Below are 21,412 nucleotides of genomic sequence, written 5' to 3'. Positions count from 1 at the left end.
ACAAAGTAGTTGAATTGTGTTTGTTTTACTGCTAAAAAAAGTGTGAAAATCTACATTTGAAAAACTAACAGCATTGTTATTATTCAGTGGTGAAATGTTCTGTACTTGAGTTACTTGTACTTTACTTGACTATTTCCATTTCATACTATTTTATACTTCTGCGCCACAACATCTCAGAGTCAAATACTGTTATTTTTACTCCACTGTATTTATTTGAGAGTTATAGTTACTTTACAAAACATGTGACGAGCATATAAAACTGGATGCATTATTTTAAAACCCAATTTGCAGATTAGAACATCTGTAGTAATAATCCAATATTATAATGTATAATAGTATAATCCTCTCAGGGCTTCTTTTCTGCATAATGAGTACTTTTAAGTACATTATGCAAATAATACTAAAGTAACATTTTTAATGCAGGACTTTTACTGGTAATGAAGTATTTTTACATTGTGGTATTGCTATTTTTACTTGAGAAAAAGATCTTAATACATCCGCCACCACTGGAACTATTTTCAGCCAAAGAAACAGTCCTGTTGGAGTTCATTGGAACTCCAAAAAAAAAAAAAAACTCAATCAAAGACACACAAAGGGGCAGGTGTGTGTCCCAGCAACAACCACAAATAAAAAAACCCCACAAGATTCTTCTAAATTAACATCTTTTCATACATGCCAAAACTAGATTAGATGACTAAACATGTTATTTACACACACAAATCACAGATTGGGCCTATAAGAAAGCACATTTATTTTTAAACCATCTCAAATACCTGATGTACAGTACAGTATATTGCCCACAACACAAAGCTGTTAGCAGTTCAATATCAGAAAAACTGAATCTTATTGAAGATAACGGGCTAAAAGAAGAAAATCACACTATCTTCATAGCAAGTAGAAGCTCCTTCATCTGATAAATGAACACCTGGAGTTTTGAGATTATGTTAAACAGAGAAATAGGCTTTAAACAACTATAATTTACAATCTGTATGTTTGTATATTTCTTCAACATTGAAAATTTACGAGAGGGGAAGAAAGAGTGGTAAGTTTTGTCATTTATGTCTGAATGACAGTGTCTTAATATTGTCGCCATGGCTATTGCATGTCATTTCCTTGATTAGAACAGGAATGCAACTTTCATGCAGTGTTATTTGAACATTCAGACAACATTCAAAGCTTTTAATAGTGTTTTTCTAAAAAGCTGATTAGTCTTTTCAATGAAGACGCCAAATTATTAAACATTTAAGCTTGTACAGTATTTTCTAGATTTGCCTTGTACAGTATTTTTAATGGTTCCAGGATTTTATCAGGATTAAACTTGAGACTTTTTGCTTTCAAGTCTTACTGCAGTAACAGAAAATCTTTTTTTTTTTTTTTTTAATTCATCCAACTCGAGTCTTTAGCCTTAGAAGGATTAAGAGAAAATCAGACGGGAAGTGATCTGAATATGGAGAGCCTGAAACATGTGAGGAGGTCCAGTATTTGCAGAAATACTGAAGAGAAAATACTTACTTAAAGCTGATACTGAGTTACAAAACTCAGACAAACTGTTAAAAAAAAAAAAAAAGAGTATCAGAGGCAAAGACAGCATCTAAGTCGAATTGCAGACTTGATGACAGACTGTTTAAAGCCAGTCTGCTCATGATTTGAGGATGATACCAAGGTTACCAGATACTAAAAAGAGCAATCTGTGCACCCAAGGCTTATTGAGTCAGCTAGAATCCAGTTTGTCAGATAAACGATGGCCTGGTGGCTACAGAGAAGAGTCACAAATCAAATTTTAAAACTGTCTGCGAGTTCAATCCTTTAGCAAAGATACTTAGCCTCCAGCTTAGCCTCCAGAACCAGACATATGTTGGATGGCAACTGTTTTAAAAAGATATGCATAGAAAACCAACTATTTACTGCTCAGTAAAGAGAAAAATACATTATCACTATATCTTACTTATTTATTTTGCGACACACCTTTTCTTGAAAACAAGTTACCACTGATGTTTCCATCCTTTATGTCCTTTTATGTGTTCTCTGAGGCAGAATTGAGAATTTTACGTTCACAAGAACTCAAGTGCTGTTTGAAAAAAAAGTAGTGTACATGTTAGAATAAAAGGAGAAATAATATGTTTCTCCCTCTTTATCACAGATGTTTCCCTTAGACTGTGCCTGGTAGATCCAGACGTTCCTCAACACTGTAATTCAATGAGTCCATCTACTGTACTTCACAAATAAACCAGCAATGCAAAAAAGTTAACACTGTTTGACAAAAAAAAACAAAACAAAACACACTTTTACTCCCAGGCGTGAAATTGATTTTGTCCTGAGCTGAAAACCAGACAGAGTAAAAGCTGACGCAGGTGATTTTTAAAAAAAAAAGTTTTAAGGATGTGTCAGTTTTCTGCTGTGACAGTCCCGGCGTCATGGCAACGATGGAGGGCAGCGGTGACGTCGGCTGCTCACTGCTCTGTGGATTCAGTTCTCCTCTGGATGTGGGAGATCTCCAGTATGGGCATCAGCAGCTGGAAAGCATCTTGGATGTAGGAAGCACTGTTGGACGCCTGTGAGGGAAGAAGATCAATCACACAGTATTTTAATATCAGCCTTATAACACACATGAAGACGGCTTAGCTGCAAAACTACATAACATGTTACTTAGGATGCTGTTCAGCGTACAAAACCTTTTTTAACCTTTATATCAAAACATCTCTGCCAACGATGTAAGATAATTCCACTTCTTCCCAGTGCAGTTTCCCCCTTATTGTTGGAGGACTTCAGTATAGTTCAGTATATTTAAACAAGGCAGCAGAAGGTAGATTGCTGCACTATGAAGAAAAGGACTCTTGATTTTAGGAAATTCTTTCAGTTCTTTTGTCTTTTTTCTGTTTAAATAAACTAAAAAACTCATTTTAAGAAAATAAGATTTTACGATTCAATAATTGACTAAATATGTGGCGAAAAATTGAGATTTCTTTTTTTTTCAATCTAATTAGGATAGAAAGCATCACATTTTTGGAAATAATCCTGTGATGTGTGAATAAGAATCAAAGTCAGCATCTTTGACTTTCAGTTGTTTGAGAGAACTGGGACTTTGTAACATCCATCTCATGTTATCAAGAGACAACAGCAATGAAATGTAGAGTAGTGTGTCATCTGCATAACTATGAACAACTGATTTTGTGTTTGCTGTAAAGCTGAAACAAATAGTCAATTAGTTGGTTGAAAGACAACTAATTTGCTACTATTTTGATGATCAATTAATCATTTGAGTAATATTACAAACACAAATGCTAAACAGTTACTAGTTCCAACTTCTCAAGTGTGAAGATCTGCTGCTTTATTTTAATATCTTTGGGTTTTGGACTGTTGGTCAGATGAAAAAAGCGATTTGACAACGTTAGCTTGAATTTTTCACTATTTTCTGACATTGTATAGACAAAAGGATTAATAAAGTAAATAGTCCATTAAAAGATTATTGGATAATGCAAGTAACTGTTAGTTGTAAGCCTACCTTGGTAATTATCGAGCCAAACAGAAGCATATAAATATTAAACAGGAGAGGTTAAAGAATTGACAACTGTGGGATTCCAAACATGTCAAATTAACCCTTGCATGTCTAAAACAACTACACATATAATTAAAAAAATCTCTGTGTTAATCTGATTGTAGTATTGTGTATGTTTGCATTGGAAAGTCAAATCAAATGTCCTTTTTAAGACTTCGAGGAAGATTTCAGGGAACCATTTTCCCCATTGTAGAGGCAAGAAAATGGATAGAAATGAAACTGCAATAGTGTGAAGTAGAGTGATGTGGTACTAAAGCACAAACCTCTAAAAAGACTCCTGTTATCAGCGGGTTGAGGACATCTCCCTTCTCGTTTGACTGTAAAACAAAAACGTTTAGATCAAATTATAAATCAGCTCTCAGATGAACAGACTGCAGCAGTGACGTATCAAAACTCTGCAATGATTAGTTTGACATATGAAGTAGAACATAATAATTTGGGTAGAAACAAACAGAAGCCTTTGTTACTTTAATGGTTCAAAATGACATGATAACGACAACGATGGAAACAGATGAACATCCTTTCCTATGAAAAGTCAGTCATTTGGTTGGCTAATGTCTAAACAACCTATATATTTTGCCATAATTTGTTATACTTGCACATTAAACTAAATAAAAAGTCTAACTGTAGAGCAAAACTCTTACTGATACACAAGAGATTTCATTGAATCATCACACTTACCCCTGCTGTTGTTAAGCAGGAGGTGAACTTCTTGGAAAGTAGTGAGATTTCTTTACACAGAACAACAGTTAACCTGAGGACAGACAACAGGAAAAACATAGACATTCAGTTGAAATTGTGAATTTCTTTTTACTAAAGCTCTGAAGATGTTCAAACAGAACATCCACATTGTCTTACTGTGACAGGACGCTGGCCTCCGCGCTGCCCTTGGAGAAGAGGATCATCTCAGCCAGTTTGTGGAAAAGCTCGATGGATCGAGCCGTCAGCTCCGCCAGACTCCTGATGGCTGCGGCATGAACATCCTGACAAGATTCAACACATAAACATACGCACACGCAGGAAGATGAATGGATCAAGAAACACACACAGAGTGAAATATGAAAGTACGGTAACATCCGGCTGCATTTTTATTTTAACATGTGAGATAGTTTCATCCAGTTGTAACTATGTTTATAAATGAACATCCTGCTTTTCATTGTGAAAAACACAAAAATCTAAAACTCCATTATACGCTCAGTCATGTTGATGATAGCATCCGATTTTATTCTATTTTTTTATTACTATTTTGAATCTATTTTATTGTTTTTTTATTACATTTTCATAGTTTTTCCCCTTGTGCATTAGTCTCAAATTGTTTTACTATTTACAGTTGTTCTGTCTTATTATCAGCTTGTCAGTCATTTGTGAAGCACTTTGAATTACACAAACCTGTATGAAAGATGCTATACAATCACAATTATCATCTAAACAGTGTTAATCAGTATGACAGTATGAATGGACAGAGAAAGTTTTCTGCTACTTTCATCAGTCATGTAATTATCATCATAGTCGTCCCTGTTGGCTATTTTGGTACAAAATCGGCCCTCTGTATGTTATCTTGCTCATGAAACAATGATTTGACTTGACCAAAGCATTACTGCAGACATAACAATGTTTGAAGCTTGTACTGTACATCTTAATCAACTTAATTAAATAACTTTGTACCTCAATAACGTTGTTAGTCTGCTGTAACTGAGCAGTGGCATCCTTCTGTCACAGGGTGGTGCTACTTAATTTGATTAAAAATGAACTAAACTGAACATCTTCTGTTCTCAGGTTGGAGTATTCTACCACATCTTGTAATATAAACTTTATTTGAAAACTCGATTTCCTCTTTTGTAATGTTAAATATTGATGATGATTCATCTCGTCTTTACTTTACCTCTACAGACAGTGTTTTCTTCCCGCCCTCCTCGCTCTCTTCCTCCTCCTCGTTCTCTGGTTTGGTCATGTCAGCGATCTGGCTGCAGGTGCTCTTGCAGGCCTGTTGGAGGTGAGAGAATCAGGAACGCATGTGAGCACACACAGAGGGCGGACACAATAAAAACAACTGCACATACTAATTAATATACTGATTTTTAGGCTGAAATTCGCTGTGTTGTTATATTTGACTGCCACATGCTCCTGTTATTTTGTCCGACTAAATGAACAATACCACAAATTTCAACCTCACAAACTACATTAGAGGTTCATGATCGTCTCTATGATGTTCTCAACTAAGACTGAACGGAAATCCGGTCTGAATCACAGAAATGTGTAACTGTACCTTGCTGAGTTTGTCGGCTGTGGCAGAGACACTGAGACCCTCCAACGCCTCCGTTAACTCCTTCTCAAACTCTGAGCCGTCTTCATCTTGGATTAGAAATGTACATTCAATCATTTCAAATATTACATCAACTCCGGTGCTGTATTCCTCTTGCAGTACTGGTGGTTTTACACCACGTTACCTTTCTTCTCGTCCACTTCCTCGTCATCAAACTCCACCAGAGAGAAAGAGTCCTTGATGAGATCCAGCTCTCCTCTGAGCTGCACCACCTCGTCTCCCGAAAGAGTGGTGAGCACCGACTTCACCTGCAGATATAGATATTTGAGGCTTTTACCAGATCCCAATGAAATTTCAGACAATGTCTCCGTATGTCACAGTAGGTGTCATATATTTGGAATGAGACTTCCATCGTACCTTAGACTCGCTCTCACGAGACAAAATCTCCAGAGCCTCGAGGTGCGACAGACCCTGATATTCATCAAAAAGCATCCCGTAGTGAGCGACCGGCTTCTTCTCGGAATCTGGCAACTCCTTCTCAGCCGTCTGCAGCTCCTCTCGCTCCTTCGCCTCCCTCAACACCTGAGAGACAGACACAGACAGAGAGTTTAAAAGACAAGAGACAAAAACTTCAGTAATCTGTCAGACAACTGGGGGGGAAAACCAGTTTGAGTCAGCTGAGGTTTAGATCAGTTTGGTTTGGATAAAACATGGAAGTAAAAAGAAAACTCTGTTCAATCTCATCCTGTCATGTCCTGTCTGATTTAGCTCGGCTTAGTTTTTAGTTTATTTAAAATTATATTATGGCGCCTCTCATGCCTTGGATCCATTACAAGTAATTTAGTCCATTTTAATCAAAGTCATCATTTAAGCTCATTTGCACAGTGATTTAACACAAACAAAGGCATTAAAATCTGTGCTTTTTAATTAGTTTTTAAACCACTTTTGGTTTATTTCTGAAATAAAGAGTTAAAAAGATTGTTTGGTCTAATCTAATCTACTTACTGTTTATTTTAGAGATTTCATTCATTCTCCAGCCGTTCCATCATTTAGCAATTTAAAAGTGAGCTTTTAAATGTGTCCGTTGGTCTGCCCACCTGAGACAGGGTGGAGTTCCTGATCATCAGTCCTTTGGTCTTCTTAAAGCCGGGATCACCTTCTGCTATGACATCCATGGTCTTCTTCCCGATGAACTCCAGAGCATCCAGCCCGCCTGTTATCACCGTCTTACTCTGTGAGCAGGAGAACATATGAAGAGTTTAGTTTCAGTGTAATATCCACAACAACACCTGCACTTAGTAAATGACTGACATGAAAGTATAGCATCTTTAATTAATGCGCAGTGAAGAACTATAACATACTGTATGACCCTACTAGCTTAGATGTTGAACCAAATAGGGCAAAAACAAAAGCATCGGTATTTACTGAAAGTGCACAAAGCTACAATTTGGCAGAAAAAGTATAATAAAACCCCATTAAGATTAACATTCAAGTGTGAGTTAAACATGGTTTGTTGAATTCAACACCCTGGAGAAAAGGCCAAAATCTACCTTGGTACAAACAGTTTTCATGTGCAGCTACTTTAGGTGACCACTGGTCTGTTTTTGACATATTTCGAGTCAAAACTCGAGTCATCTTAATGAACTAACGTAGAAACACTTCTGGCAGTTGACTCAAGACTGAGAGTATAATGTAAAGTTTTAGAAGAATGTTAACTTCTGTCTCGTTTCTGTAACAGAAACAAAAGAAACAACTTACTGTGCTCTGCACGACGCTGGTGAGCGACGACAACATTCCCATCGCGCTTCCCACCGCTGTCGTTCCATCTCCCTCCGCTCTGTCGGTCTCACTGCTGGCTCCGTCTGCCAGGAGAACAAACACAAACACACACACACACAATACATACTGCAATACTATGTTTACATGATGCAGAGAAAATATCTGATGTGTGATTCATATTCATATGTCTGTACAAAAAGATCCATGATGTTTGGACCCGTTTACTCTAACAATATCTTACCATGTTCTTTCTGCTCTTCTTCCACCTGAGCTGACAGCTCGGTCGGACTGGGGATTCCCAGCGACGTCTCTGCCTTCTCTATCACCTGGGTCAGCCCCTGGCCTGGACAGACAGACAGATAGAGAGGGGTGATAAGCGGATTATAACAAATTAATAACATATTTTGCTTTTTGGAGTGAATTCTAGTTATTTCTTGGACTATTTTTTGATCATTTTTGTTCAAATACAATGAATAACTTAAACCTACACACATGCATTCATACAAACAACTACATTTACCTTGAAAATGATAAATCTAAGGTTAATGGAAATTTCTTTACCTACTATTAGAGATCTCATGTCTGCATTATACAATCATGTTAAACAGTAAAAATGCTCAACTATTAAAGCTTTATATGGACACTTATGTTACGTGCCGCTTGGTTTCTAATGAAGATGTAGAACCGAGGCGAGACAAAGCTGAAGCATGTGACGCGATGATGACTGGGTGTTTTTTTTTAGGGGACAATCTCTAATTAGATTACTAAAAAAAGACCACCATACACACTGTATATAATACAGAAAGATTGGGTTACGTTGTCTATACTCACCCACAGTGGCCACAGTAGCTGTTGCTGTGGATAAGATGGATTTGCCCCAGTTGCCCCAGTATCCCCAGCCGCCCTGAGCCACTGCAGACTCAGTGGATATCTGAGAGAGAGAGAGAGAGAGAGAGAGAGAGAGAGAGAGAGAGAGAGAGAGAGAGAGAGAGGGCATGGCGATGGAGAGGATGAGGCCCGGATAGTAGGAGGTGGAGGAGGAGGAGGGAAAGGAAAAACAAAGAGAGAGAGAGAAAGAACCAGTGGTTATGACTGTTGTAAGAAGACAAAAATCAATGACTTTTGTACACAAAAAGAAGTGACCTCTGGTATAAACCTGGTGCACCTCTACTGACACAAAACAAGGCTTATCACATGTCTTGAACACTTGCAAAAAAACTGCAGCTAAAACTCAGACTTAATGTCTTAATAGTAACTGGATAGTGTTTAGTATAAAACCAGGAAGTCGGTTGATTGGACTTTCCCAGGTCAGCATGAGGGTCATTATGAAGCCTTGTTACACATATTTTCAGACATCAAAATATTACATCACAAAACAAACAGTATTCACAAGCAGGAAGAAACACTGATGGTTCCATTAATACAACGAATAAGAGAACGGGGTCTGTGATTAAAGAGCAGAGTTCAGAGTCAATATTGAAGAACAAAAGAAGCTTTTGTTGTAGCTTGAAGCGCCTTCCAGTGACCAAGGTGAGAGAAGTCAGATATGACCTGACTAAGGAGTACTTTTGTTTATGTCTTTGTAGTACAGAGACTTCGATGATGGGAGAGGGAGCCGATGATCTGTTGAATATGGGCTGTATTTATTTTTGGCTGTCTGACTTTCTGAGTTGCCGTAGGGATGCTTTCAATGACGGTTGTATAAAATTCTTATTGAAAGTGTTTGATATTTTAATCTACATTCTTGCAAGTTAAATATTTGCTCTAAGAACGCTAAGATAAGAAAGTACTGCCAGGTAATATCAGATGTCCTCTGTATGCAGAACACATCTATTTCAAGGCATATACTCTCAAAACTTTATGTCAATAACTGTAGTTAGTAGTATAATTAATGGGTAATACATATGCTCAGACATTCCCAGAAAACCAGCATCAATTAAGTTCCCTTTTTACCCTTTTTCATCCATCTAGGTACTTAAAGATTTGGTATAAATAATGATTTTCTCATCAGTACCTTTGCAGGCTGCTCTTCTACTTTGGGCATCTCCTTAATTTCAGCTGCAGGTTTGGCCTCTGGTCTCCTCCTGGCTTTCCTCGTCGGGGCCACGTCAGTTGAGATGTCAGGTGTGGTGGGCGCAGAGCTGTCGGGAGTTTCGGCAGGAGAGTCATCCTGAATCTCTGCCGGTGCCGCCTTTGAACCCTCAGCTGCTGTAGCTTCGCTGTCTGACATCTTAATGTCTTAGTACATGCCTGCAAATTGAAAAAAGAAGAAAGGATATCAATTTTAGTCACGTAAGGATCCAATTAAACTTCTGCATTCAGTATGTTGCTTAGGTAGTGAAAACTGCTGGGAACAAAAAATAAAGTTTAAATAAAGTTTTTGTGGGTTATAAACAAATCCACAGAATTTAATGCAGAGAAGGTTTGCACTGGAGACTGACTGGATGAGTTAACGATCACTTTGAGGATTTTGACATACAACTGACAATATAGTGAAACTGTTACAGTGTCTAGATGGGATGTTTAAGTAAAAGTCAAATAATTTGTCCACTAATGGATTTAAAAATTCCTTCCAGGAGTTATTTTATAATAAAACATTTTAATTTGCTGTTTTGTTGAACCCACTTTCTCTCAACCAGCAGTATAATACATTTCCCAGTGTGCATTTCAACAACATCCAGGGAAAAGCAGTCAATAATTCAGCTGTTGGTTATCTATGAAGCTGGAGAGCTTAATAAATCCAGCCTGGGTTTCCTGAATCAAAATCAAACTGAAACAAAAGGGTTCCAACTGATACACACACCCACATATACATGTTTGTACATATATAGATAGATAGATAGATAGATAGATAGATAGATATACTGCACACTGTATCTACTGTATAAATAACTCACATACAGTATCTCTGTGCATGAAAGTATCTCACATACATATAAAGGACAGTTAGACATAACCTAACGTTACCTTATATTTAGATTTAGCAATTAGTATTGCTGTATAATTGCAGTATTACGTGATTTGTTAGTCATTTGTTCAAGGCACAGTGACACAGGCTTCACTATGGGTTGCTAATAATTTTGGTTAGCTAAAGATCCATCATTGTACTTCACAACTAACGCTAGCTATGGCTACGGGGAGCGTCAGTTTTTTCTAGCAATGTATGCTGTTTTAATCATTATTACAGCACATCTCAGTCGGAAAAAACAACACACAGTTTTATAGTTTTGCTACAAACTCACCTTTTCTCCTGCTCAGCTGTCAAAGTCTTGATGCTAGCAGTTAACGTTGCCTCAGGCTGCTAACAGTTTCCTTCTTAAAATCAGCAGCAAGACAAGTTTATCTTCTTTATTTATCTTCTTTATTTGTTACACTTCTGTTCCTACAGTTTACAGGCCTTTGATTTTCCCTGTAAATAATTCAGCGATTTGGGTTTCCTCTCTCACTTTTGTCCAGCACGATTAGCCACGTCACATTTTGTTTTCACTGGCAGGTCCAACGGTTAGCCGCGCTGACGCCACAGTTCCGGTTACCATTTTCAAAATAAAAGTTATTTTTTCTAGAACCAACAAAACAACCAGCACCGACACCGGGTCCAGAAACGAAACTGGTGCAATAATTTAGCGACTACTGACACTGAACGGGTTTCCGTGTCAAAAGTCCACAGGGTGTTGGTCCAGACTGGTTTTGCAGATAGTAATTTGTTCTGAATTTTCTGACTCCCTGCAGAATCCTTCCCGTGAACGCGCACACACTTCACGCAACAAACTAGTCATATCTCCGCTCTGGTTTAACCCTCATCCCACTTGAGGACCCCAAGAATAAATACCTGTTGGAAACAACCATCACAGCAAAATGTTAATTTAGTTCTTCTCAAAACATTATTAGATTAAAACTACAATTAGATTATTATTAATATGGGGTTAAGGTTGACCCTTTCCCCTGGGTATACAGTGGAATTCAGGGTATATATATACTCATGTATATATCTACGTGTGTTACATGATATATATACATATATATATATATATATACATACATACATATATATATATATATATATATATATATATATATATATATATATATATATATATATATATATATATATATATATATATATATATATATATAATGTCATGTAATGTAATAGCAATGGAGAAAATGTAAGAATATATAATATATAAATATTCCAAAAAATACAATATATACAAATACAAAAATACTATATATATATATATGTATATATATGTATATATCATTTATTATATATATCATTTTCACAGCTTTCCTATTTTAAAATATACAGTATTCAGCAATCAAAATGCTAAAAATGTCCAGAGTTGGGTTTTGCTTGGAGTCAGCGCATTTTGTCTTGTGAATAATCTCTTCAATCAATCAATCTCATCAGTAAATCAGTATCAGTATAAAACACAATGAAATCCCCACATCTCCAAATGTTTTGTTTTACAAATGCTGAACTGTAAGTTACTGTAGAACTGATATATTAAAAACAACGAAAAACAACAACATTATTATTATAAATATTACCGGATGGATTAATGTTATTTTTATTATCGTTAATCATTTTTCCAACCAACAAGTGACGTCACCTACCTTCTTGAGAGAGTTGACAGCAGGCGACGCCCCGTCTCTCACCTGAACTAGGAAGTGAAAGGACGGGACGGAGCGTGTTTGTTTGCTTTCTGCTAACGTCTGACAGGTGAACGCTGAGTGACAAGAGGCCAGAATAGGACTAAAAGGATTCAAGATATATATTTTTTGAATATACATCAAGTTACCAAAAGTGTTAAATGTTTATGTCGGTCGAGGATTTTTTGTTTTCGTTGCTGTCTGAGCAGCAGGTGAGCATTACTGGCTCAGACTGACTTCTGGGTGTTGGTGTCTGTTTTCCCCTGGTAAAATGTGCTTGATATACTGTTATAATGTCAGAGAAGTTTGACATTCTGTACTTAATAACTGTATTTCTATTACACTAATTTTTAATTATTTAAATCGGTTTTATTTTAATCATCATAATGATCATAACTGCTATGTGACACAGTACTGAGTTAATTACCAAGGGTTACTTGAATTACTATTTCTGTGGTGATATAGACTCACAGTTTGTAATTGAATGTGTCATAATGTCAGCACTCACTAATGAGAATCTCCACTAATTAATTTTTAGTAAATTTGCAAGGAACAACAACACTGAACAGTTTTATATATGAGGCTTTGAAAAGTCAAAGGAAGAAATTAAATTCACATTAGATTGCTAAAAATCAATGCAGTTTGTGAACCAATTTAACACAATTTAAACACATGCATTAAATGTCCATGAAACCAATAAGATATTCATTATTGAAATGAAAAATATGGGTATTTGATGGGCGGGGAAGATTAAATAAGATAAGAGGAAATTGAGTTTAAATGAGTAAAATTTAGTCCTTGAAGTTTCAGATAGTAAATTTCACAGCTAAAACTCACATATTGAATGAGAAATTAACCCATGAACATCCTGCAGTATGTTCTTCTTTGTGGATTTATGTGTAATATGTTAAAACACTGAAATATGGACAGCACTACAGAGTATGTAAACACTAAAAAGTGCTACAGTCCTGTGTTGCTTCTGTAGCTGTAACCCTTGTCTCTTCCTGTTCTGCAGGTTTGTCCTGTCTAGCTGTAAGCTGAAGCTGTAACTCCTTTCATCATGTTATTACCTGGCAAACACCACTTGTCACACCTGCTTCTCACAGTCCTGCTGCTCAGTGGTCGGACAGCGGATGGAGCTCATAACGGGTCGGAATTGGCGTCCTCTGTGCGGCTGGCCGGCGTCCCCTCCAGCGGGGACATCGTGGTGAAGGAGGGATCCAGCGCGCTGATCAAGTGTAACGTGACCGGAGGCCACGGTGACATCAAGTGGTACAACTCTAAAGGACCTCTGCTGGGTGACGACGCAGGTAGGAGGAGAAAATGGATGGAGTGTTGAGAAACGGTTCAAGAATTACTTTGAGTTGTTTTTGTGCCACAGAGTAATGTTATATGTAAAGCCAAAGGTCACCCAACTATGTGTTTAAGACATAAATCCATAAAAATGAAGTAACGTCACACTAAATGTCTAATTTTTGAGCAAAACCAACACAGGGTGTCAGTAGGAGATGCTTTGGCTTCCCTTGCATGTCAACAACAGAGGTCTAAACACCCAGTAAGTGTGCATGTGGTGGGTAAAAAAACGTTCTGCACCAAATAGCAGAATAGAAACACCTTTGTGACAACTGTAATAATTGCCATAAAATTTTAGTTTTTGCCACACAACACAGATGACAAATCAGAAAACTATTTAAATACTCTGAACACTAAAACATTTGATATTAGAATGAAATTGAAATGAAGTTGTGACATTGAATCCAGTTTTTAGGTATGTTGGTATTACAAAAAACACTTAACTACTCAATAATTCAATTTATCAATCCTTAAATATTTATTAACATCTTAATCCCAACGCTTGTCCGTATCATTATAACTAACCATTAGCTATTAGTTTGTGAGTCTAAAAAATGCTTTCATGCTATTGTTTGTTAAAGGTACTCTGAGGTATAAAGCTTCTTTTATTTCACCAGGTAGTGTTTTGTGTGGTAATTTGTCAAAGGATTCAAATGACATTAAGTCTAATTTGAATTGAATAAGTGCTAACTGGGTTTGTTGGCCTGTGTAAATGTTTTTGATTATGCTCAACAAACTGCTTGATTGATGAGGATTTTCTAATCTGCTCTTAATGGGAAAGTTTCTCCCTGTTTCTCCAGTTCTCAACTCATTTCTCTAAAGTTTTTGTTAAAACTAAAAATCTCTTTGTTTTGTTGTCTTATGTCTTTTGACTCCAGGTGGGAAGTGGCAGATTCAGGAAAAGGGCGCCCTGAACATCACTGCAGTCTCCTTTGAGGACCGCGGCCGCTATACGTGTGTCGCCTCCAGTGGCGCCGGTGGAACCTCAAACTACACCGTCACCCTACGTGTCGCCCACACCGACAGCGGCCTGGGCCTGTACTATGTCATCGTCTGCCTGGTGGCCTTCACCGTCACCATGATCCTCAACGTGGCGCGGCTCTGCATGGTCAGCAGCCACCTCAAGGAGACGGAGAGGGCCATCAACGAGTTCTTCCGCACCGAGGGCGCAGAGAAGCTGCAGAAGGCATTTGAGGTCGCCAAGCGCATTCCCATCGTCACATCGGCCAAGACGCTGGAGCTCGCTAAAGTCACGCAGTTCAAGACTATGGAGTTTGCCCGTCACGTCGAGGAGCTGGCACGGAGCATCCCTCTGCCACCGCTCATCCTGAACTGCCGCACAGGTGTGGAGACGGAGAACCCCGGGCCTGACTCTGCAGGACAGGCAGGGAGGAAGGGGTCTGGAAACAGACAAGCTATAGGCCCGCCCCGCTCCAATAGAGAGGAGGAGGAGGAGGAGGTGTGTCAGGCGCTTCTGTCGAGTGAAGGACGAAGGAATGATGGAGGCAGCGTTGACATCAAGGTGTCAGTCCACACGGTTTCTGAAGCTGTTGGTGCAGAAGAAGAGAAGGATAATGGTGAGGAGAGGACGGCCGCGGTGCACCTACCTCTGCTCACACCAGGCTCACGAATAAGTGTGTCCTATGAGAGCAACATATAACCTGATTGAGTCCAAATCCCCTCAGAAGAAACACAAGTTTAAGGTGCTCAGAAAGATCAAAAAATCATTAGAAATTGTTGGTTATCATTTAGATTTCAGCAGTTCTGATTATCAATTCCTGTTCTTATCAAATCCTGGCTCTGAATCTTGTCGCACAACATGTTGAAAGCAGCAGCTTTATTTCAAGGCGATCAACAGACAGAATATGTTTTGATTCTTTTTGGTTAGAAAGTAAAATAAAGAAAAATATAAATATTCTATTTTGCCAAGTACAAGTTGGATTCTGGCTTTTTTTTTTTCTCAAAATGGACATACTACCATCAGCTGATATTGGACATAATGACTATGTAAACTTCAAAACTACTAAAGTAACATTTGTTGGTTCGAGCCTCGAAATGTGAAGATTATCTACTCTTGGTTGGACAAAAGAAGACATTTGAAGAGGTTACCTTGGACTTTGAGACACTTGAATGCGTGTTTTTTTGGGGTTTTTTTTTACTATTTTGGGGGGTTTTTTTGTTGAAAGACGTGCACCAAGTCCATTGTTACTTTCAGGAGCCAAAATGCTCCAAAGAAATATTAAATTCTTATATATTTGTTACTAGCACCAAATCAAAACTGCTTATCGGTACCCATCTGTAGAAAGATGTCCACGCCTCAGTGGTGATTTTTATATATTGTTGCCTTTATTTGATAAGATTACAGTAGAAGATCAGAATCAGACAAGAAACTTGAGGGATTCAACATAATTTCTTGGCTTAATTCAAATCAGTGACATTGCAGTGATAGGTCTTAGTGTAGCAGGCCGACAAAACCTTTGAGGATAATTTGCTAACATGCAATATTCATTTTTTGAATTCAATTTTAAGTTGTTTCTTTGTGATTTTGGAAAAAAGGACAAATGATGCCAGTAAGTTTCACCAGAGCTAAACCGCATCAACTGAGCTCAACTGAGAATTCTACTTCCTCTTGTTTTGAATATATTTTTGTTTTTGTTTTTGTCATGTTTGTGCTGCGGGTTCCCTTCAACTTTCCATCCAGTGTAGCAGCTGATATAAGAGCTCATTTTCCTCCTCCGGAGCACGTCGTCTGCTGCTTTTCACTTTGACAGTCAGTCAGCTTCTGCAGAACAAAAATGTTGCAATGAGATATCCTTATTTCATTGTGTCGATTGTTTTCATGTCAGCGCTTACTGTCAATCATCTGATACTCACAGGAAGAAGCAGAAGACTTTGAAGAAACGCCTCAAAAACATGTCACCATGTCATTTCACAGACTCGATTGCCATCTCCGTGTCTGTTTATGTGGGTCTTTGTCAGTGAGGACAGCAGTTAATTACAGGTTAGGCTTTGCCTCAGAGCGACAGTTTCAACAAAAGCAATAAACATATTTTTAAAAATGCATGAGCAATGCAAATATGAGATGAACTTTCAAAAAAGTTGTACAGTAAACACCGAGCTTCTCGCTACTTTCACCTCCCAGAGGCTGCAGCAAAAGAGAAATATTAATGTGATTATTTCTACATTAGAGTTTGATGTGATGGAAAACGGCTGAAATTGCGCTGACAAATATTCAGATGTAATCGATCATGGACTTTAATGTTTTTGTTATTATGAAGGTGATGCAGTATTTTCTCTTTTTACATTTCCAAGATCAAACAGTCTCTTCCTGCAGCTGGTGAAGTCACGACTACACTGTGATAAATGAGGTCGGGAGGGTTAATAGTGACTCATTTGCAGCGAGTCAGTAATTTATTGTGTGTAGAAGTTTACTTTTGTATAAATATATATATATGTATATATATATATATATATATATATATATATAGTTATATCCGGGTAAGGTGTCTATATTTTTTCAATGTTGAGTCACTTGAAATCTCTAAGCGTTACAAATTTATATTGGTTATGTTCTATATATAAAAATATTAAATTGATTCAAGTTCTTGAGGGAAAAGGAAAATTCTCAGAAAATGTTTTAGAATCCAAAAACCAGTTCAGAGTCCAAAAAATGTTGGAAAATGCAAATTCACAACTTCTACAACTGTGTATCAGAAGGATTTATATAACAAAATAGTATCATGTCAGGTGTGTACACCATGAATCAGTTGTGAAACGCTATCTGTATGGTTGAACAAAAAGGTTTTTTTGGAGTGATTGTGGTACTATTTTCTGCTGAGCTGAATCACGCTGTATATAGGCTGTTGCCATGGAAATGGGTTCATATTTAAAGGCGTGGCAGCAAATCTCAGGGATAGAAAGCAATTGTTTTTCTGACAACAGGAGAAAAAAATATATAATTGACAATAAATAAATGATTGTATATAACTTGAACATGTTTGTTTGTTGGTTATTTCTTGTCTTTCTTTCAGTAATGAACCACAGAGTGGAGCTGTTGGGCAAAACATCAGTTCTGTAATTTAACTGTAATGATGGTACATTCACTGCCTGAAATACTCTGGAGGTGTTGTTTTTTTTTTTTGCACATTAACTTCATATTATTGTTAAAGGAACAGGAAGAGATTTTCTGCTGAAAGCTGAAGTGTCACCACATTACAAGGCTGAAGTAATGACTGCAGATTGAAAATGTGTCATTACATTTTGAAAGTAAATGTTCTCAATCTCGTCCGTTTCATTTGGTTTGCTGGGCACCATTTTTACTGTGACTTTGGATGAATGTCTTTGCATGTGGCTAAAGTTTGAAATGATGCACTCAGCCATGATTTATGAAACATTTTGAGCACAATACAGTTAATCCAAAGTGTTTTGCAGCTCAGAGAGAGAGACGAAAGAAAAGGAGAACATGACAACTGAATGGAAACAAAAATGATCACTGTTGAACTCTGATTTTCCACTTAAGCATCTGCTTCTTCCAACACTTAATTTAAGTTATGGTGCTCTCTTCAATCTGACATCGATATATTTGGAAACTTTTGGGATCTCTATAAAGTTCTGTGGGTGTGAACGAGAGTTTGTGATGCTGGACCAGCTGCAGAATTGATGAGGTTAATTTAACACCGTCCTTAAAGGACCTCTGCACACTCCCTGCATATATATTTGTCACTGACCGTCTTCCAAAGCTGAGATATATTACAGCTCTACATTTAAATTACACTGTGCTGTGCTTTTTCTTCTGCATCTGTAACCAAAATCTATTAAACATTTTAATGTCTGATCATATAAAAAATCCAGTCCGTGCCAAAGTCATCAGAGTAAAACTTTATTCATACACCAAAGCAGTTTCAAAGTTCTTAAAAGGAATAAAAAAATGAAAGAATTTAAGGTGCTATGAGCTAAATGCAGCATGCTCAGCTCACAATGATAAAAACATTGATGTTCACCATCATACTTTTGAGGTATTTGTCATAAAACACATCGGACAAACAAAAAAATTGACTTGATGATGAAATAGAATAAAAATAGAATAAAAACAATGAGTGATAAAATATTAAAATATGTGTTTTATTTTTCTTCTTCTTCTTCTTCTTCTTCACATTATTATATAACCATATTAAAATAATAATAAATAAATAATAAAATATAGAGGAAAAAATAATTTAAATGATGTTTTATGCAGTCAAGCCTGAGGGGGAACATGAACTTGTGTACCAAATTTCACTACAACCTATGGTTGTGTCAGGGAAGTAATTGCATTAATCATGTAACCATGTGATCACCTGTGTATGTGTAATCATATAAACTGTGCATGGAGGTTTAGGTCAGCTGTGTGTGAAGACCTTGACGGTGCATGACTTCGGGCATATCTGAAAACCACAGAAGGACATTTACCTGATAGAGAAGAAATTTAATGAGTTTGGCTTTATGGAAAGGTCATGGACAGACATCCATCTGTGGAAGGCTAAGACAAAAAGAGAGCATCAACATAACAAGTTCACATAACCTTGATTAAATAGTAATACCCCGCTGTGAGCGCATGAGCACAGCATATGCTGATAACCACTGTAGCATCATTTTAACTAATACAGAGATTATTGTAAGTGTCAGGGACATATAACATGCCAAAACCTGTTGTCTACGTGACTGGCCACAGCTGAACACAACCTTCCTTATCAAATCTTACCAAATAAATGTACTTATGTGTTTGAGTCTCAATCAAGGCCTCTCATCGCTATAGTGCATGTATGGCCCGTATATGTACGTTCTGCGTTACTCATTAGAGGCAGTTTGACTGCAAGTACTGTGTCTTTGGTGCCGAATGCCAGCCTCATGGTGGCACTACTGGAAAAGTCAGGGGAGCAACAAAGTCAGTAAGATTCACCCTCTGGGGATCATGAATGTTTGTGTATAATTTCATGGCAATCAATCCAGTAGTTGTTGAGATATTTCAGTCTGGAGCAGAGGTGGACGAACAGACACTGCCGACATTCCCTTAGAGCCATGACGTTAGCTACCGACAGCTTTTGCTGTCATTTATTAGACTATTTCCACCTTTTCTGAGTAAATGATGCACTGAGGCCTCATTAAACCCATCCTGTGCACTGCTGCTTTGTACTCAGAGTACTCTCCTATGCGTTAATCTCCTGGAATACAGCAACCAAAGTGTTACAGCCTGCTCCATACCTGTGAGATATCAGGTTGGAGAGCAGCCCAAATAACAATAACCTTGAGCCTCTGCGTTGAATAACTCAAAAAATCCATCCTTCTTCCCTGTCCTGTCCTCTCTGGAAGTGAGCTTATCTAAATAGAATTGATTGGCTTGAGCGATCATTCATCATGCTGAGCCAAAGCAGACGTTTAAGGAGAGAAGGAAGGAAGATTTTAAGGATAGGATATTTCCAACGGGCCCTCTGTGTCATCAAGGTAAACTGAATGAATTGATTTGGCTTAAAAGGACAGACACTGCGTGTATGTGTGTGTGTGTGTGCGTGTATGAGGGAAAGAAAAAAAAAGTATATATATGAGAGACTGATTAACTTGAAGGACACATTTATAACAACTTGTGAGTATATTGTGTGTGTTTACATGCAAGACAGAGCTGTCCTCAGTCTGGAGTGTGTGTGTGTGTGTGTGTGTGTGTGTGTCTGATTATGCATACTCACGTAAATGACTGAAGCCGGTGCATGCAGTAAATTTGGGCCTCTTGAATTTAATTCGCTCATAAAACCAGGTCAGAAGAAAACTGTTGCTAATTCCATTTTATTTCCAATCAGCCTGAAGGAAGAAGATGGGAAAAAAAGAGCCAAGGACAGTAGACGATGAATTAGATGACACGACGAGAGAAGTGCTCGTCATATCTGTTCATTAGACGAGAGGATTTGGTGCTGATGCTGCAGCCGTGATTAGCTCTGTTGTTCAGCTGTGTGTGTGTTTACTTTCGTGATTCACTGGCATGATCCCAAACACGTTGTCCTCTTTGCTTTGAGCTGGATTGCTTTGTCGTGTAAACTGAAGGACAAACAAACACTCCAAACTTTTTTTAATTCTCTGTGAAGACAACAGATTAATTGCTTAACTTTTATTACAGCAAGTCAGAGGAAGTTTGTCCTTCCAAGTCTTTGTGTTAATTTCTGCAACCGACAAAAGCACAACTTCATTCTAGTCATTGGGGAAGATGTGAACATGTCATTCCAAAACCATGGGCATTAGCATCTGCTTTGGAACCTGGCCGCAGAGATGTGATCCCAGTCAGCTAATAAGGTTTTGTGATAAGGCTTGTCTTGTACTTGGCGCTCCAGTTTATCCAGTTTTTGAGCCAGCTGAGATGGTTTGGGCACCTGGTTAGGATGCCTCCTGGTTGCCTCCACTCTGGAGGTGCTCCGGGCACATCCAACTGGTAGGAGACCCTGGGGCAGACCCAGAACATGCAGGAGGGATTACATATCTCTCCTGGCATAGGAACACCTTGCAATCCACCAGGAGGAGCTGGAGGGCGTTGCTGGGGTGAAAGATGTATGGGTTTCCTTACTCAGTCTGATGCCACCGCAACCTGGAAAATGGATGGATGGATGGATGGATGAGGTTGAGATCAGGGCTCTGTGCAGGCCAGTCAAGTTCTTCCTCACCAAACTGGGAAAACCATTCCTTTATTGAGCTGACTTATTGTCATGTTGAAACAAGAAAGGACCAAACACAAATTGTTGCCACAAAGTTGGAAGAACACAATTGCTGTACCCTAAAGATTTCTTTCC

General features: G+C 37.9%; 2 protein-coding genes across 4 annotated transcripts; one reads left to right on the top strand and one right to left on the bottom strand.

Moving 5' to 3' along the window:
• Positions 1-734: 734 nt before the first annotated feature.
• Positions 735-11,126, bottom strand: fam114a2 (family with sequence similarity 114 member A2). Its single transcript, XM_042430251.1, has 14 exons — positions 10,841-11,126; positions 9,613-9,848; positions 8,430-8,529; positions 7,840-7,941; positions 7,578-7,681; positions 6,917-7,051; positions 6,237-6,401; positions 6,004-6,127; positions 5,823-5,908; positions 5,439-5,540; positions 4,415-4,539; positions 4,238-4,310; positions 3,820-3,873; positions 735-2,552 (listed from the first exon to the last, which is right to left on the bottom strand). Exons 2-14 carry the CDS (start codon positions 9,826-9,828, stop codon positions 2,451-2,453), a joined length of 1,488 nt encoding a protein of 495 aa, XP_042286185.1. The 5' UTR covers positions 9,829-9,848; positions 10,841-11,126; the 3' UTR covers positions 735-2,450.
• A 1,097-nt stretch (positions 11,127-12,223) lies between these two features.
• On the top strand, positions 12,224-17,597 carry LOC121910175 (microfibrillar-associated protein 3-like). Of its 3 annotated transcripts, none has more exons than XM_042431246.1 (3): positions 12,224-12,463; positions 13,267-13,561; positions 14,483-17,597. In XM_042431246.1, the coding sequence occupies exons 2-3, from the start codon at positions 13,312-13,314 to the stop codon at positions 15,262-15,264; spliced, it is 1,032 nt and encodes a 343-aa protein (XP_042287180.1). In that variant the 5' UTR covers positions 12,224-12,463; positions 13,267-13,311; the 3' UTR covers positions 15,265-17,597. The 3 variants fall into 3 exon arrangements, with proteins under 3 accessions (XP_042287180.1, XP_042287182.1, XP_042287181.1); XM_042431248.1 differs by having other exon boundaries at positions 12,230-12,321; XM_042431247.1 differs by having other exon boundaries at positions 12,451-12,517.
• Positions 17,598-21,412: the final 3,815 nt, after the last annotated feature.

Source organism: Thunnus maccoyii, chromosome 13, assembly GCF_910596095.1.
Source record: "Thunnus maccoyii chromosome 13, fThuMac1.1, whole genome shotgun sequence".
Classification (NCBI taxonomy): domain Eukaryota; kingdom Metazoa; phylum Chordata; class Actinopteri; order Scombriformes; family Scombridae; genus Thunnus; species Thunnus maccoyii.
The sequence above is the reverse complement of the archived record's forward strand: the minus strand, read 5'-3'. Positions and strand labels throughout refer to the sequence as shown.

What these genes read in the sequence shown, in the direction of transcription:
- LOC121910175 (XM_042431246.1), top strand. Translation starts at nt 13,312, where the DNA reads ATGTTATTACCTGGCAAACACCACTTGTCACACCTGCTTCTCACAGTC. An exon ending in TCTGCTGGGTGACGACGCAG is followed by an intron (nt 13,562 to 14,482) that starts GTAGGAGGAGAA and finishes TTTTGACTCCAG; the next exon opens with GTGGGAAGTGGCAGATTCAG.
- fam114a2 (XM_042430251.1), bottom strand. Translation starts at nt 9,828, where the DNA reads ATGTCAGACAGCGAAGCTACAGCAGCTGAGGGTTCAAAGGCGGCACCG. An exon ending in GAGGCCAGCGTCCTGTCACA is followed by an intron (nt 4,311 to 4,414) that starts GTAAGACAATGT and finishes GTCTGTCCTCAG; the next exon opens with GTTAACTGTTGTTCTGTGTA. An exon ending in TAACAGGAGTCTTTTTAGAG is followed by an intron (nt 2,553 to 3,819) that starts GTTTGTGCTTTA and finishes CTTCCCTCACAG; the next exon opens with GCGTCCAACAGTGCTTCCTA.